The sequence below is a fragment of the Parambassis ranga genome, chromosome 1 (assembly GCF_900634625.1).
Source record: "Parambassis ranga chromosome 1, fParRan2.1, whole genome shotgun sequence".
Taxonomy (NCBI): Eukaryota; Metazoa; Chordata; class Actinopteri; family Ambassidae; genus Parambassis; species Parambassis ranga.
Window position 1 is genome coordinate 17,118,061 of NC_041022.1, and position 15,217 is coordinate 17,133,277.

The 15,217-nt window shown below is 41.1% G+C and overlaps 3 protein-coding genes across 7 annotated transcripts; 2 read left to right on the forward strand and 1 right to left on the reverse strand.

Annotated features, from left to right (window-relative positions):
- Positions 1–1,890: 1,890 nt before the first annotated feature.
- anp32b (acidic (leucine-rich) nuclear phosphoprotein 32 family, member B) lies at positions 1,891–7,232 on the reverse strand. 4 transcript variants are annotated; one of them, XM_028404158.1, is made up of 7 exons: positions 7,001–7,232; positions 4,500–4,649; positions 4,286–4,408; positions 3,751–3,943; positions 3,315–3,439; positions 3,166–3,229; positions 1,891–2,613 (listed from the first exon to the last, which is right to left on the reverse strand). In XM_028404158.1, exons 1-7 carry the CDS (start codon positions 7,052–7,054, stop codon positions 2,534–2,536), a joined length of 789 nt encoding a protein of 262 aa, XP_028259959.1. In that variant the 5' UTR covers positions 7,055–7,232; the 3' UTR covers positions 1,891–2,533. The 4 variants fall into 4 exon arrangements, with proteins under 4 accessions (XP_028259959.1, XP_028259951.1, XP_028259942.1 ...); XM_028404150.1 differs by having other exon boundaries at positions 3,166–3,232; positions 7,001–7,231; XM_028404141.1 differs by having other exon boundaries at positions 1,891–2,616; positions 7,001–7,229.
- Positions 7,233–9,066: 1,834 nt separating this feature from the next.
- Positions 9,067–11,619, forward strand: hemgn (hemogen). 2 transcript variants are annotated; one of them, XM_028404965.1, is made up of 4 exons: positions 9,067–9,614; positions 9,931–10,009; positions 10,404–11,119; positions 11,201–11,619. In XM_028404965.1, exons 1-4 carry the CDS (start codon positions 9,548–9,550, stop codon positions 11,308–11,310), a joined length of 972 nt encoding a protein of 323 aa, XP_028260766.1. In that variant the 5' UTR covers positions 9,067–9,547; the 3' UTR covers positions 11,311–11,619. The 2 variants fall into 2 exon arrangements, with proteins under 2 accessions (XP_028260766.1, XP_028260756.1); XM_028404955.1 differs by having other exon boundaries at positions 9,075–9,614; positions 9,931–10,021.
- Positions 11,620–12,102: 483 nt separating this feature from the next.
- Positions 12,103–14,932, forward strand: trmo (tRNA methyltransferase O). Its single transcript, XM_028406758.1, has 7 exons — positions 12,103–12,233; positions 12,365–12,459; positions 12,635–12,777; positions 12,956–13,130; positions 13,371–13,528; positions 13,972–14,514; positions 14,623–14,932. The coding sequence occupies exons 2-7, from the start codon at positions 12,371–12,373 to the stop codon at positions 14,856–14,858; spliced, it is 1,344 nt and encodes a 447-aa protein (XP_028262559.1). The 5' UTR covers positions 12,103–12,233; positions 12,365–12,370; the 3' UTR covers positions 14,859–14,932.
- The last annotated feature ends 285 nt before the right edge of the window (positions 14,933–15,217 follow it).

Sequence of the window (15,217 nt, forward strand, 5' to 3'; positions counted from 1 at the left end):
GCTGAGCTTGACCAGAGGAAGAGGAGACTGAAGACATTGTGTAATGCTGGTGGGACGGCTCACAGCTAATTATGTTATAGCTGCCAACAGGTCAGTAAAATGTGTGATATGAGTATGATTGAACCCAAAGAATGAATGTTTGAATATCTACACAACACCACCTGAAACCCTCATTAAAAGTGTCCATTATACTACTTAAACTCAACAAGCATGTGACAGCTTAGAACACTGTAAAATAGATGCCACGCCTGTCCAACTGGCTTCTAACAGCTGTGCACCGTGCACACATTTGCACTGAGCAGTCCGCCCTGATGGAAGCTTCTGAAGCTTCTACCACGCTGTCAGACTGATTTTGTTAAAAATGTCAGCTGAGCTTGATTTAGTATTTTTTGGACAAACATTTTTTCTGCAGAAACTAACATGTGAAAATGCCTCTGACCTGCAGTGTAGTATGATCGCAATGTGACCAGTCAGATAAATAGCCCATGTGTGCACTACAATGATCTTCTAGATCAGGTTTTACACACACACACACACACAGTGGCTTTAATACAATTGTTATGTGTGTGTGTGTGTGTGTGTGTGTGTGTGTGCGTGTGCGTGTGCGTGTGTGTGTGTGTGTGTGTGTGTGTGTGTGTGTGTGTGTGTGTGTGAGAGAGACCCTGTTGACCTCTGACAGGACAGTTCTAGCACAGCAGTGCCTGGTCAGTGCAAACTCCAGCCATGGCTGCTGGCTGACAAGTCTCAACACATTCCCAGCATGCACTGCTGTATTTACAGTTAGCCAGTGAAGTTGCTCAAGCGTTTGTGTGTTAACATTTAACTGTCAGAGGTAATAGGTTTTTAACCTCCATTTTGCTTCTTCAAACTGCTTGTCCACTTTCCTTCATAGTTTTAAATGTCTGTGTGGAGACATTTTAGAATGAAACATATTTTGGAGCAGCTGAACTGTCTTCATCAAACAGGCACTTCTTGGTGTGGTTCTTTTTATTTGGACTCATTTATTGAGTAAAACACTGGTTGTGTTGTATATTTTTGTATATTTTACTTTATTCCTCTGAGATTATTTGCTCTGATCTTGTTCTTCTTTCATTTTTTTTCCCACTGGATAAAGTGCTCATGCTTTTGGACTATAAAATGTCATCACATGCAAACATTTGAGATTTGATCTCTCTCTGTTATCAAGTTCTGTACAGCTGCACAGGTCTATTTAAGATTAAGACTATCCCCAGTGCTGCTGGCAGGAGCCAAAACAATTGTTTTTGTTTGATTTAAAGATTTTGTCTATAAATAACTTGCAAAAAGAGGAAAAAACGGGCACACACTCAAATTCCAGTGGGCCAAATCGCTGTACGAGCATAGCCCCCCAGGTTCAGCAGCTCTGCTATGGAGTCAAACAACATAGTCCAACTACAAGTTCCAAGTGATAGCATCAAGGGGCCACTAGAGACCCAAGTCAGACTACCTCTGCTGCACTGTGTTGTAGTACTCCTTTAAATTTGGTGAGCAAAAACACACACTGATGTCCTGAGTGGCAGTGGCTCACACAGAGAATCATTTTAAAGTACAAAGGTAAAGGATAACATGAATGTTTTTCAAAATACAATACAAACATGTCCACTGCTACATTTAAAGTCCTGTGTGTGATAGAAAAAAAACGCACACCATCCTCAGAAGTACAGGTATATGAGGCTGAGTCAGTCAAATACAGTAGAAAGGTTCAAATGTTAGTATTAAATTATCTGTGCGTTATAAAGAGCAGCAGCACATGGTTAGATAAGAATAATCTTTCACCTTCACAGTACTGGGAACAAAAAGCACAATTTCATTCCTCTATGTCAATTTTGGTAAGCCAGAAAAAAAAACAAGGCAGGAAAAGAGAAAAGCACCAAATGTTAACATTTTATTTACAAAGTTGTTTTTTGTCATACAGAAAGTAAAAATGTAGCTACAACCATGATTTGTGCAACAGGCGGCCACACTAAAAACAATGGCTCGCTGGTTGCACAGCTGCTATAGCAATAATTTTATTGGGAAAAAAATTAGGAACAGAAAAAAAAATAAAGACAAAAAAGAGAAATAATAAACCCAACAACAAAAAATAATTCATCCAACAAAATATTAAAAGCACAGACCCAAAAACTAGATACCAGTCCCAAAGTCCTCACACGGGAATACATAAAGAGGGGTCGACAGTGAAATTGTGGAATGCTGAGTGGTGGGCTGCCTGAGAACCTCGGGGGCCGTGGGCGGGGTGAGGTGGAGGGTGTTGGGTGGCTCTCAGTTCTATGTTGAGGGTTTGGGGGTAGGAGGGTGGGGGGAATAAAGGGTGTTGGGGTGGGGAGGGATGAAGGGGGGGCAGCTCCACTCGGCCCACCCATCCGGTACAGTCTTGCCCCATAAAAAGAGCTGGGGAGAGGGAGGGAGGGGGTAGACGTGGATTACAAAGGCGGTGCGAGTCGTAGGAGGGCGGACGTTTGGGTTTGTGGGGGTGTAAGGGTAACTCGGTATGCTCTCGTTTTCAGTTTTGCTCCTAATCGTCGTCTTCGTCGTCATCATCCTCATCTTCATCCTCTGGATCTCGCTTTCTCTTCTCGCCTTTGCCAGTTTCTGCTTCTGGGGGTAAAAAAAACCAAAAAAAAACCCTGTCACGGTAATATCCATCAGCACATCCTCGGTTGTATCGCCGCACAGTTATGAATGGTCAATATCATGTTTTGCTATCCTTAGATATTATAATGTCACATGATTACAAGCTCAAAATAAACAGTGGCAGACATGTTATCTTCCGTCCATGCCCTCTACATTTCTGCAACACACTGCTTCTGAATGCTGTGGTTAACATTTTCCCACAAGGCTGTGCTTCTGTCTTCATGACTTTTACTATAATTTAACAGTAATGTAATTAACTGCTTTAAATTGGACTCTGCTTCATTCTCCACCAAGTGTATTATTGCCGATCACTTGTTTTATATACATGGTTAGAACTGCACCGGCATGTGCACGTTTCACACACTTTATTTTACATTTTTCCCTGATCTAACCATGAGGCAATGAGCTGATATTCTTTGGAATTTTGGAGGAATTCACAAACTCACATGAGTTTACCGTGTTGAAGAAACAGCCTTTAAATACATGAAACTTCTTTTCAAAAGAGATACGTACCATCTTCATCCTCGTCCTCGTCCTCATCTTCTTCATCTACCTCTCCATCGTGACCAAAGTCTTCCTCCTCGGGAAAAGAAAAAAACTGTTAGGAAACGGGATGAATCTAAACTGCTTTAACAACCACAGGGATCTCGCGCTGAGTTTACCTCGTCTTCACCACTGGCTTCCTCATCGTCCTCTTCTCCTTCTGCCTCCTCTTCATCTTCTTCATCCTCCTCTTCCTCATCAAAGTCCTCCTCCTCTCCATCTTCATCTTCCTCCTCCTCTCCCTCTGTAAGGCAATCAGATAAGGATAAAGCCTACATGGACTGATAAAATAATGACACCTTTCACTCTAGAGATGTTAAAGTCTGCAGTTTCTAAATAAACATATATTGCATATTTGTGTGTGCATAGTGCATATTTTTGCATAATGAAACATGTCACCTAGTGCAACAGTGTGACTAACTGATGCGTATTTATCCTTTAAAAGTGACAGACAGAGCTTTAAGTACATGCCAGGCTGTTTTCTCTCTCTGCTTACATTACTCTCTTACAGAAGAAAAACTTGATTCATTCGAGATAGTGAATGTAACTTCATACCTTCATCTTCATCATCGTCTACACCGTCTCCGTCCACCTCTCCATCAGAGTCGGAAGCTTCCCTGTCCTCCATGTCGTAACCGTCCAGGTAGGTGAGCTGTGGCAGCAGCTTGAACACGCTCTCTCTGTAGTCGTTAAGGTTTGTCACTTCACAGTTGAACAGGTCCAAACTCTTCAGGTTGTCCAGCTTTTTCTGTCAATCAAATGCAGCGAGAGTGCAAGGATGAGAGGTTGCTCCCAAAACGCTGTCTCTGGTGTTAACAGTACCTGATCATCTCGTCAATATCTTAGACTTAAAAACATTCCCAACATAAAATGGGACATTTCATCCCTTAAAAAAAATAATAATATAGTTATTAAAATTAAAACATTTTCAGTGCAACTAGAAAGCCACGGCTGTGAGACAAGCAGGCAAGTGTAAATATGTATACAGTTAAATATTTTTAGCATGTGGAGTTATTAATTATCCTTCTATTAGGAAATGACTGTGTGTATGTGCTGCATCTGAATGGCTCAGGCACATCTGGATGCATACCAATGGTTCCAATGTGCTGATGTCTTTCAATTTGTTGCCACTCAGGTTTAGATGTGTGAGGTTGGGAAGTTTCTCTGCTAAAACGTCAAGGCCGCCGCTGATTCTGTTGTCGCTCAACTCCAGCTGAAAGACAAGCAGGAAGGAGACATGACCACCAGCTGACACCGGTCACATTACACAGACGCTCAGTGTGAAGGTGAAACATCTTGCTTACCTTTTTCAGTTTTCCTAGTTTAGGCAGGTTGGAGACTGAGATTAGGCCGACATTTATCAAACTGAGGAACTCCAGGTTGACAAACTCAGCTGTGAGGCCTTCGATTTTTCCTTCAACTGATCGACAATTGTCAAGGACGAGTTCTCGTACCTAAAACGTAGAAAAACACAAAAAACACACAAAAAAAAACGTGTCACTTTTTTGTGCAATTATTGATTATTCTTTCATTTGAGCACTAATAAGCATTCAGTCAAGAGTTGTAAAACAAAATACATAAACAAATGTAACTGTTTAATTTGAATTTTTATAATCAAAATAATTAATTTAAAAACAGTCATCAAACAACAAAATCATAACGTGTTAAACAAGGGGTTTGTCATTGATTAAAAAAGTACCCTTTACTTTATGAAAAGTGATTAAAAGACATTTTGTAGTTGCTTAAATATAAGAAAAACAAGTCTGAAGGCGGAGTTAGATTCAGCTTAAAGCCAACACTGGTTGCGCAATTCACTGTTGGACAAAACGTTGCAAAAAAAAGTTGTTGTCAGCCGTCAAAGATCACGATTTCTCCAGTAAAACAGCTAAATGGGTACAGTGTCTGCGTCTAAAAACACTTTGAAACAGTGTGTGCTTTCTTTATCCCGCCGCGACAGCAAATCTATCGATTTCTTTGAAACGAGGAAGAGCTCGGCAGCAGCTTCCCATGGCCTGCTGATGCAGTCACTAATGACAAATGCAATGATTTTGTGAGCTAGCTCGCTACAGGCTAGCCATTGCCCCTTTTAAACGCTGCCGTGCAGTAGAGGAGCAGCTAGAGGTCTGTCTGCCCGCCATTAGCCAACCCAACAGCAACGGAAAGGATTGCGAATACACCCTATAGTAAAGCTTTTCTTTTTTCGATAAACCAGCTTTCATGGGGGAAGTGGAATATTTCTTGTCGTCGAGCGAACGTCCGACATTGGCAGTTTGTTACAGGGTGTGCTTACATGGCTTTCAGGTCGAAGTGGCGAAGGAAATATATTGAGAACGGAAATTTAGTAAAAACAAAGATGGAGACAGTTCCTTTCTCCCAGAGCTTCAAAGACGACAGAATGACAACATGGCGATTCCTGAGATACAGTATGCAGTTCTCTGAACACTTCAATGGCGGAAAGGGCTGCTTAGAACGAACTATTATCGTTACGTACACGTTACATAAACCATTTTTGCGATGTTTAATCGGTTTTATGTCGTGCATGGGTCGAGGGGAAACCGCCGACCGTCGAGTTTCTGCTGCCCACGCATGAAGCGCGGTGCGCCGGATCTCTTGTGTCATACAAGCAGGCTGACTCGGTGAAGAAGCCGCCGGCCAACAAATCGATCATGTGTAGTTGAAAACGTTCACGTTTAGCTTTTGTGAGGATTTGTGGAGAACACAATCCTTGTGTTGAACATTTTAGGTGTATATGTGGACACATTTTTGTTGTCTTTGATCGGCGTGCAGAAAGGGGGTAATATGGCGGGAACCAAATATTAAGTTAGCTGGCTGCTGGCTGAATGATTGTGAATCATTGGACGATCAGGTTTTAATAAGCATGTACTATTAAGGATGAGTACAGAATGCAAAGATATGAAAGGGCAGCGTTACTGCTGTACAAGTTTGCACGCTATTTGGAGGAATTAAGTGCTGTACACCCCCCTTTAAAAACTAATTGCAAGAGCTTCAACATGCCTTTAAAACAAATCGCGACCCCATGAATGGATGTGTAATTGTTATTATTTGTGTCTCCTGGCTCATGTTTCAGAGACATCTCGTTAAGTGGTGTGGGTATATGGATGACTCGTGAACCAAGTGACTGTTTTTTTGTTGTCGCTGCTGAATATGGCCATTTGATGGTAACGTGAACGTACTCTATAGATATGTCAGGACATGAATGATGATCGGCGACAGACAGTTTGCCATTTACATTACTCGTTTTTAAAAAGCATGAACGTCTCGGAGTTGTAGAGTGCATTTGTAATAAAAAAGCGCCCCATTTTTAGCAGTTATGCTAGCAGCAAACATGGCTTCCAAGGTCTGTATAAAATATACCGCTCTGTGAATGCCAAACGCGGCGCAGGAAGCAGCTCTCCTAATATATCAGCGTAAAAAGAAGTTTACTAATTGTGCTACCACGATGGAGTCGAGCCGAATCGTGTGTGCACCACTGACCAAGGAGGCTGCGAAACGGTTAAAGCACTGCAATAATGCCAGCAAGCTAGGGAATCGCCGTTTCAAAGTAACGATTGAATATAGCTTTTCTCGTCTCGTTGCCCCTATACGCCCAATCTAGAACCATATAAAGGATTAAGCGTGTTCTGCGAGTGTTTTCCGTCCTATTATAAACGAGAAACATAATATAAAGCCCATGTGGTCACCATTACGTTAGCCACACAGGTCACTCGCAAAGCAAAAAAGTAGCAAGCTAGCTAGCAAAGGCTAGCCAGAAAACTAAGGGTTGGTTTTAAAAAGCACGACTCACATCAGACGGTGTCCTGTTTCTTAGCTCCAAGTGGATCCTCTTTTTCATGTCCATCTTCCCCTGTGAAAGTTAAACTTTTCTCTCTTGGGTTTTGGTGGGATCTTCAGTCCAAAGGCAGAGATGCCCTAATGGAGGGAGAATATAGGACTGTATAATGAACTGAGCCAAACGCTAAGTTAGTCGGAGAGAGGGGAAACCATGGAGGGAAACGGGACTGAAACAAAATATATGCTCAACAGCGCCATCTGCGTCCAGAAACGCCCATCGCCTCTGAAAAAGGCATTGCAGTCACAAAACATGACGCTGCCTCGACACACTGCTATGGTGCAATTTATTTCTACAAGACACACTGTACAGTTTAGCAAAGACATAACCTTCTTTTTAAATTACGAAGAAGTTAAGGAACTATATTTACTGTAAAACCAAAACAGCTTTCAGACAATTAGACGTAATAAAAGTAGGTCAAAGGGGGAACTTTGTTTATGCTTAGCTTAATATGCTGAAAATATACATTTGTACTTGAAATGTTTGTTAAATAAAACCCAATGCACAGATTGTGTTGTTGTGTTGGCTTGTAAATTCTCCTCCACCATTTGGACACATTGCTAGAAAGGAGGGGTGTATTTGGTTAGCAGTAAAGCAGTAAAGAGAGCATTGTAGGCCTATATGCACATGGAGGGCAGGGCACCCCCTCCAACCCCTCCCCTTTACTTCCTGAGACACCGGAGCCCAGAAACACTGAGTGTGGTTGTTGCATTTCTCCCCACATCTAAAACAGAAGCACTCATTTTTTTTTGTCAAATAATTTTTAATGATTAGAAATATAGTAAGGATTAAAAAATAGATGTGGACAATAAAGAGGTATATCCACTATATCTACTGTTGAGTGCACACTGCATAATTACCCTGTCTCCTGCCCTGTATTGATTACATGTACAGTATGTGTCCATCAAAAGAGCTTTTAAAATCCAATGTTTGGTAGTTGATAAGGTGCACCAGAAGATGGCGTCATAATATCTTACACTGACATTCCACTAACTTGAGTTTCATGTTGCAACAGTGTGTGTGTGTGTGTGTGTGTGTGAGACAGCCTTTCCTGCTTTTGGCAGATAGCAATCAGTCATTTGGAAAGACATGCATACTTGGAAGGAGTCCACTACTGTGTCTGCTGGGCTTTTATCAGCTGAAGAGCGAGCTGTGTGCAGTCTGTGATCTTTTGACCAGCTGGAATTCAACTGGAGGGTTTATTTTGCATTTGGTTTACATAGAATATCTGTATGATTTAAGCCGTGCATTCTTTATGCTTGTTTCTAACTGCTTGTTTGTGACAACTTTTCCCAGTAAATTTTGTTAATATTGGCATAATATAAGTGTTAAAATGTGAAAAAAGAAAAAAAAAATTAGATTATTAATGTTGTTACTGATTGCCAGTAATGTTTGAGTGTTAAATTAATCAGGATATTTGTTAGTTACCATCAATCAGACCAAAAAAATGTACTCTACCTAAAAACACTTAAAACAGAGGCATGCATTCAGATGGTACATATTATATTACATGTTGTCAATAATTTAACTTCATTATTGATGCATTACAACATAGGTTGCATTGCAGTTTTGCAGCATGTGACATGGAGCCAGTTGCAAATACTTGATATTTGGTCTGTAACATTAGATGAAAACTCATAATCTGGATTTGAAACCATTAAAAAATGTTTTTCCATCTGTGTCCATTGGACAAAAAATATTTTGCTTTTAAAAGTGAGAGCTGCTTTGCCTGCACACCATGACCACTACTTTTTAAAGCGTGTGTGGATTGGACAAACCTTATTTCCACACAGATGTCAAAGAATTTAACAAAAAAAAAGACTGTCCACATTTTCTTGCAGTGCTGGAGGCAATTGGCAGTTGAGTGTTATTTACTCTGCTGGATAGCTTGTTTCTGAGAGTGGCTCAAACACACACATCAGGGCTCAATGTGTTGTGAGAAGATTGAGAACACACCCCAAACTGAGCTGCTCTCCATGTGAGAGATAAGACCAGTCTGCCCCTGCTGTACTGACAGCGGGATCCTTGCTTGGTTTCAGGCTAATAGGTTTCTAGGTAATGTAGTTTATGCTGAGAAAAGACACATTTGCACATGTTTAGTGATCATTATTACACAGAGCCACATAAAGGACCTGGGATGTCACATTTAAATTGAATAGAATCCTACCTGAAGAGCCCTCCAGGACAATGAACCACTCTAGTGCAATTAAGATATTTTCAGTTTTATTTTAGAGCAGCAGTCTTAATATTTCCCCCCTATCACACACTGCCCACACACACACACACACACACACTTTCTCCAGTCTGTCAGTAAAGAGCCAACTCCTCCAGCTTTCCAAATATGATAAGACCAGAGCTGCAAGAACTCTCCCAGCACTATGGTAATGGTTAACCAGATAATTCATTTAGGGGTGGGAATAGAAAACAGTCAGGACTTATTTTATCTTCTTTCGTTGCTCTCCCGCCATCAATGAGTTGAATTCATTGAAAGCAGGACTCAGAATGGAGGAGACAGCTCAACAACAAGAAAAACAGGAGTCGGAGTATAAGGATCCAGATGAGGAGCAAGGTAACTTTTATGACGTGTGTTTTTATTTGTTTTGAATGTGCGTCAGTGTTATTTTTACACAAATATGCCAACTGTGTGTTTAGATCTCTCACACTCAACACAAGTCCTTTAATCAAAACTAAGCAGTCCTAATTTTTTGTCAACTGTAATTGTATTAAATGTGTAGGAGTGTGAAGCTGGAAGAAAATATCTCTATAAAGACAGTCTTTGTGTGCCATGACTCACTCACATCAGCTAAACGCTGTCCTGTAAATGTTTGTGTTAATACTGCACAATACAAACATATGGTTTCTTTGCATGGGTTTCTGTTTTAAAGGTGGGATCCGGCGCAGACTGCGGGACAGGGAACTTCTCAGGAAGAGAAAAGCAGAGGCAGAGGAGAAGGAGACTAACCAGTGGGTTTATGGGTAAATTTGTGGAAATCACAGTCAATGTTATTAGTGACTTTACACCTGAAGGTAGACAAATATATAAACAGCGTAAGCATACACCGAACAATTCCTTCCAATTTTGCAACACAGAGCGGGACTGTGAGACTTACAGAGGTTTTGCAGCCTGCATTAAACAATATTCTTTACAGTACACAGTGAAAACGCTATCAGGTCTGGAGCTGCTTATCACTCCTCTGGTTTATATTCATTATGAAGCAAGAGGAAACCAAAGGTTGCTCTGCTCTTTCTATTGACGCCACAGATCTCAGTCAGGGACTTTGTACTATTTACAAAAGTATCACAAAGAACTGTATGCCCACTGTTGTTGAGCTTAATTACAATTGTTAAAATCTTCCAGACTGGAGAGCCAAAGGAAAAGATCAAGAGCTGATGACACGAGGGGTATGAAGAAGAGAGGGAGGCCCAGAAAGACTGAACCCATGCTGCAGACAGCAGCTGTTCAGGAAGAGGCAGCAGCGTCTCAGAAAGCTCCAGCACTACTGGTTGTACCTGAAACTGCAGAGGTCATCCCAGGTCAAATACCAGGATCTCTGACCACATTCCTCCCTGTGCAATTACAACCAGCTTCTGCCCCAGTTGCCCCTGTTCCTGCAGTGCTTATGCCTGTTCAAAGTCCTGTCTTTGCTCCTAGTCTGACCTCTCCTGCTCCAATTGAACCAACTCTAGATACAGCTCAAGCTCCTGTCCAAGACATGGCACCGGCTCCTGTCCAAGACATGGCTCCAGCTTTTGTCCAAGACATGGCTCCAGCTTTTGTCCAAGACGTAGCTCCGGCTCCTGTCCAAGACATGGCTCCGTCTTTTGTCCAAGACATGGCTCCGGCTCCTGTCGAATTTATGGCTCCAACTTTAGAGTCTAATTCAGTCCCAGATATGTTCCAAGACACTGTTCCAGATGCAGCTCCTGATCCTCCTGCACCTTGCCCCACGCAGGTGGGGACCATCTACACGGAACCTCAAAGCAGAGAGGGCTTTGATCAGGTCCTGATTGAAGACTTGGGCCCAGATGAGGAGGAAGACATTTCTCCATCACAAGACAAAAGAGCAGAAGAAGGTATGTTGTTGATACAACAGCATAAGAAATTCTGTTGTATATTAACCTCTCTCTAACAGTGAATATGTCTGTTTTTTGTAGATGTGAGTGAGACACTGTCCATCAACGTGCCTGAACAAAATAGAATGTACTCATTTCCAGCCTTGTCCTCTCCTCAGCCTCTGCCACAAGAATATCTTCCAGGAAATTAACTTAATAATTTAATTTGAAAACATTGCAAAGCCAGATGACAAAGTTTGTATTTTGTGGTCAAAGAGAACAAGCATGTTGATCCCATGCATTACTCATAGAAAAAAGGTATGAATTCAATCCAGCCTGTTTGCTTATTTATTCTGGTTTGTGCTTCAATGTGGAGCTTTGGAATTGTATTTTTGTACCTTGGATTTAGTTTGAAGCCAGTTTTGCTTCTATTTAAGTAATTGATGAAAATGGATTTATTTGAAATGACTTTTGTAAAAGGATTGTTTCATGAAATAAATTTCACTGCTTATATAATTTAACTGTGGTCACTGTTACCTGTGTCATCAGTAAATATTATTAATACATTATGATAAGAATGAGTTCACACTGTGTGATTGATCAATGCATGCCTTTTGTTCTCCCACTGGGCTCCACCTATTTCTTTCTAAAACAGTAATTATTGCTGATTTTATTATAATACATAACATATTGTGCTGCACTAGTCATTTAAATGACCACTCATTCTACAGAAAAGCAATCCACAAATATTTTGATAGACAGTTTTATCCTTAAATTAACCGATAATGAAGTCAATGTAAAAACATTTTTTGACTTAATAAAAGTACAATGTATTGCACATTGCATAATGTTTAAGTGTCAGTTACATTCTACCAGTGTTATAAACTGCTGTTGTGTTTATTGTCTTGTTAAAATAAAGATTTAAAAAAAAAACAAAAAGCTCGGCTGCCCCCTGCTGGCAGAAATCAGGCAGTGCTGTTTAATACTAGTGCAAATGTGTCGGTGCATTCTGTACACATTACACGTAAATGCCTTTAAAGCACGTGTTTACTACTCAGTAGTCGGGATATGACAAATTGACCGTGTTTGCTGCTTCAGATGAGCTGTCAGTCACTGGTCACATGGAACACTTCTGGTTGGCCAACAAATAATCACACTTCCGCATCTAGGAGCTCCCACGTTTCTTCAGCGTGTGGTTTGTTTCTGTTGTAACAGCAGCTAACAGCTAACGGCTAGCTGTGTCTTGTTGTTTTGTTTTTGTCGTAGAGAGCGATGAGTCCGCTGTGTGACTGCTGTGCTGAACACATTACTAAACTGAACCAGCAGGTTTCAGTGATGCGGAAAGAAATCAAAAACCTGAGGTATGTTAAACACACCACAAACTGGCGAATACAGACGTGCTAATGACCCGTTTAAAAGTGTGTACCTGATGTTGAACAGATGCTACATTAAGTCCTTTGAATGGCATTCGTTTGTCCTTCATTTAACATATCCAGTATAGCTACCCAGTGATTTGTCCCCACTGTCCTCCTACAGGCAGATGTTGGACAGTGCAGTCAGAGCTCACCGCAAACAGGTCATGTCTGTCCAGGCTGCTGTGTCAAAGATTGGACCCTGTGAAGATGATAAGGACCGCGCACCTTCGCCATCACCTTCACCACAGGCAGTCTTAGAGAAAGGTGAGTACAAGCCTCATTAGAGTTTATATTCATCTTTTGTTTTCATTTTGATTCATTTAATTTGCTGTTTAGTTTTTTACTACAAAACATGCAGAACTGTTTCCAGATTGTTGTTTAACACTTTCTGTGTTACCATGTTGTAAGTTAAAGCTATGTTATTTACTGTTTATATAACCAGGAAACATCCAGACAGTCCCAATTGGTTACATTAGTTCCTGTTTTTCCATGAAAAATGGGACACCCAGACAACCCACTATATGTGGCCCTTCAAGGGCAGAACTGAGAATCCAGCAGAGCGTCTTCAACAACCCGGAGCACGCACTGGTCGGCCTGGAGCAATACTCCCATGTCTGGTAGGTTATAAAGTTTTAGGTGCAGGGTTATTATTTTTTTTATTTATTACACATGAAGCAAATGTGTTTTCTATGGAAATGTTAGTATTTCATTCATTTTAACAAGTGTTTTTTAATCAGTGGTCTGAGTATCTTAATCTTGTTTTTACAGAAGTATCTAGCACTCATGGATAAATTGAGCTCTGTGTATTCACTGTTAATTTCATGCATTTGTTACACCATCATTTGTGGCCTCTACAGGATCATCTTTCTCTTTCACAAAAACGGACACCTGAGTTACAAAGCCAAGGTGAAACCTCCCAGACTGAATGGTCAGAGGGTCGGTGTTTACTCCACACGCAGTCCTCACCGACCAAATGCTTTGGGCCTTACACTGGCAAAGCTTGACAAAATTGAGGGTAAGTTTCCCTGTTAGTCCTTTACCTCACTGATCCTCCTATATTTAAATTTTGTCTTAAGAGACAGAAAATTGATCTCTAGGTTCAAGATTAATTTCTAGGTTCTAGGTTCGAGATTAGGTTCATTCAGATTAATTTCAGTTGTGGCTGCTGTGCCCAGTGCATGGCTTTTTATCATCACCCAGATGCCAGCTTATGAGGTCGTATGGAGGGCATTGGTGCACTTGGCCCAATTAATGTACAACAACAGGTGATATTCTGTCGTCAAGGAAGGCCAAATTACAACAACATGGATCTGTCAGACCTGTTGCCTGTTTAGCAGTTAACATCCTGTATCCAGCATGTTAGAAAACATTTCAGTTCTATATCTATCTATCTATATCTAAATTGTAAGTGTTATCTCAAATAAATGACTCTTGAAAAACCTCTTCTTTATTTTCTAGGTGACACAATTCATCTGTCAGACATCGACATGATTGATGGCACCCCGGTCCTTGACATTAAACCCTACATACCAGAGTATGACTCACCTCAAACCAGGATACACCAAGACCTTTCTGACTCGAACATAGGCCATATAGGAGCAGCTGTTCTCTCACCAAATGAGGATAAATCTGTTTTTAGTGTCCAGGAGGACTCAGACACAGATGCTGACAGCAATCTTGTGGGGAGTCTCCTGCCACAAAACATATCTGAATCTGAGAAGTCACACAATGTCGGTGCTCAGTTTTACCTACCCAAAGACCTTCAGAGTGTGCTTAAGGAGGTCAAAGCCTTTGTGACTCAAGATGACTTATGCCAGCCAGCTCCAGACTCTTTTAAGACCAAGCCACCCCTTTTGATGGTGGACCACCCCTGTTATGGAGAGGAAGCCCTCACTACCATTGCTGGCTGGATTAGAGAGCCTCCTGTTTCCAGTCTGGATGTTCGCTTCACCCCTCACGCTGAGAGGCAGCTGTCAGAATTCCTGCCTACACACCTGCCAGGTAAGAGATAATGCGGAGGAGTGTTATATTTTTCTCCACAAGAGGGTGCTGTTGTGATGTATATGAGCACAAAAGTGTGACTGAAAAACAAACTTTTCTGCCACACAGGATCCTCTGACAGTGACAGCCCTCGGTTCAAGTTTCTGCAGAGTCCAGAGGAAGCAGCTGCAGCCATCAGAGGTGTGCTGTCAGCAGACCCCAGGTCAGTCTACAGGAGGACACGCTGTCGAGACAGACTCTTCTTCTTCACACTTGACACGGCCGACATCACCTGCTGGTTTGGACAAGGCTTTGCTGAGGTACTGCAGGTCCGACCTGCTGTGCATCACATCGCCTCAATGTGAGAACTGATTTCAGTGAAGGATGTTTTACATGAATCAGACCATCACATGTTCTTAAATTCAATATTTCTGCCTAATGCTGATATATGATCGTCAGGATGTAAGAAGATAAGGTGAAGTTAATGAAATAAAATATTTCTGAAACAGATATAAATGTGTTTGTTTTAATTTTTTGTCCTTAATGTGCTCTGTCTGTGAGAAGAAGTTTTGTAAACTAGACATTAGATATTTAGTACAAATGATTCAAAATAAATTTTATGAGTGTTGTAGATTTACTATCATAAATAGGTTGCGATTCCTTTGAAAGAATCTCCAAAGTGGAAGGGGTTAAATTAACAGTTTTCACATTCTTCATTAATTCA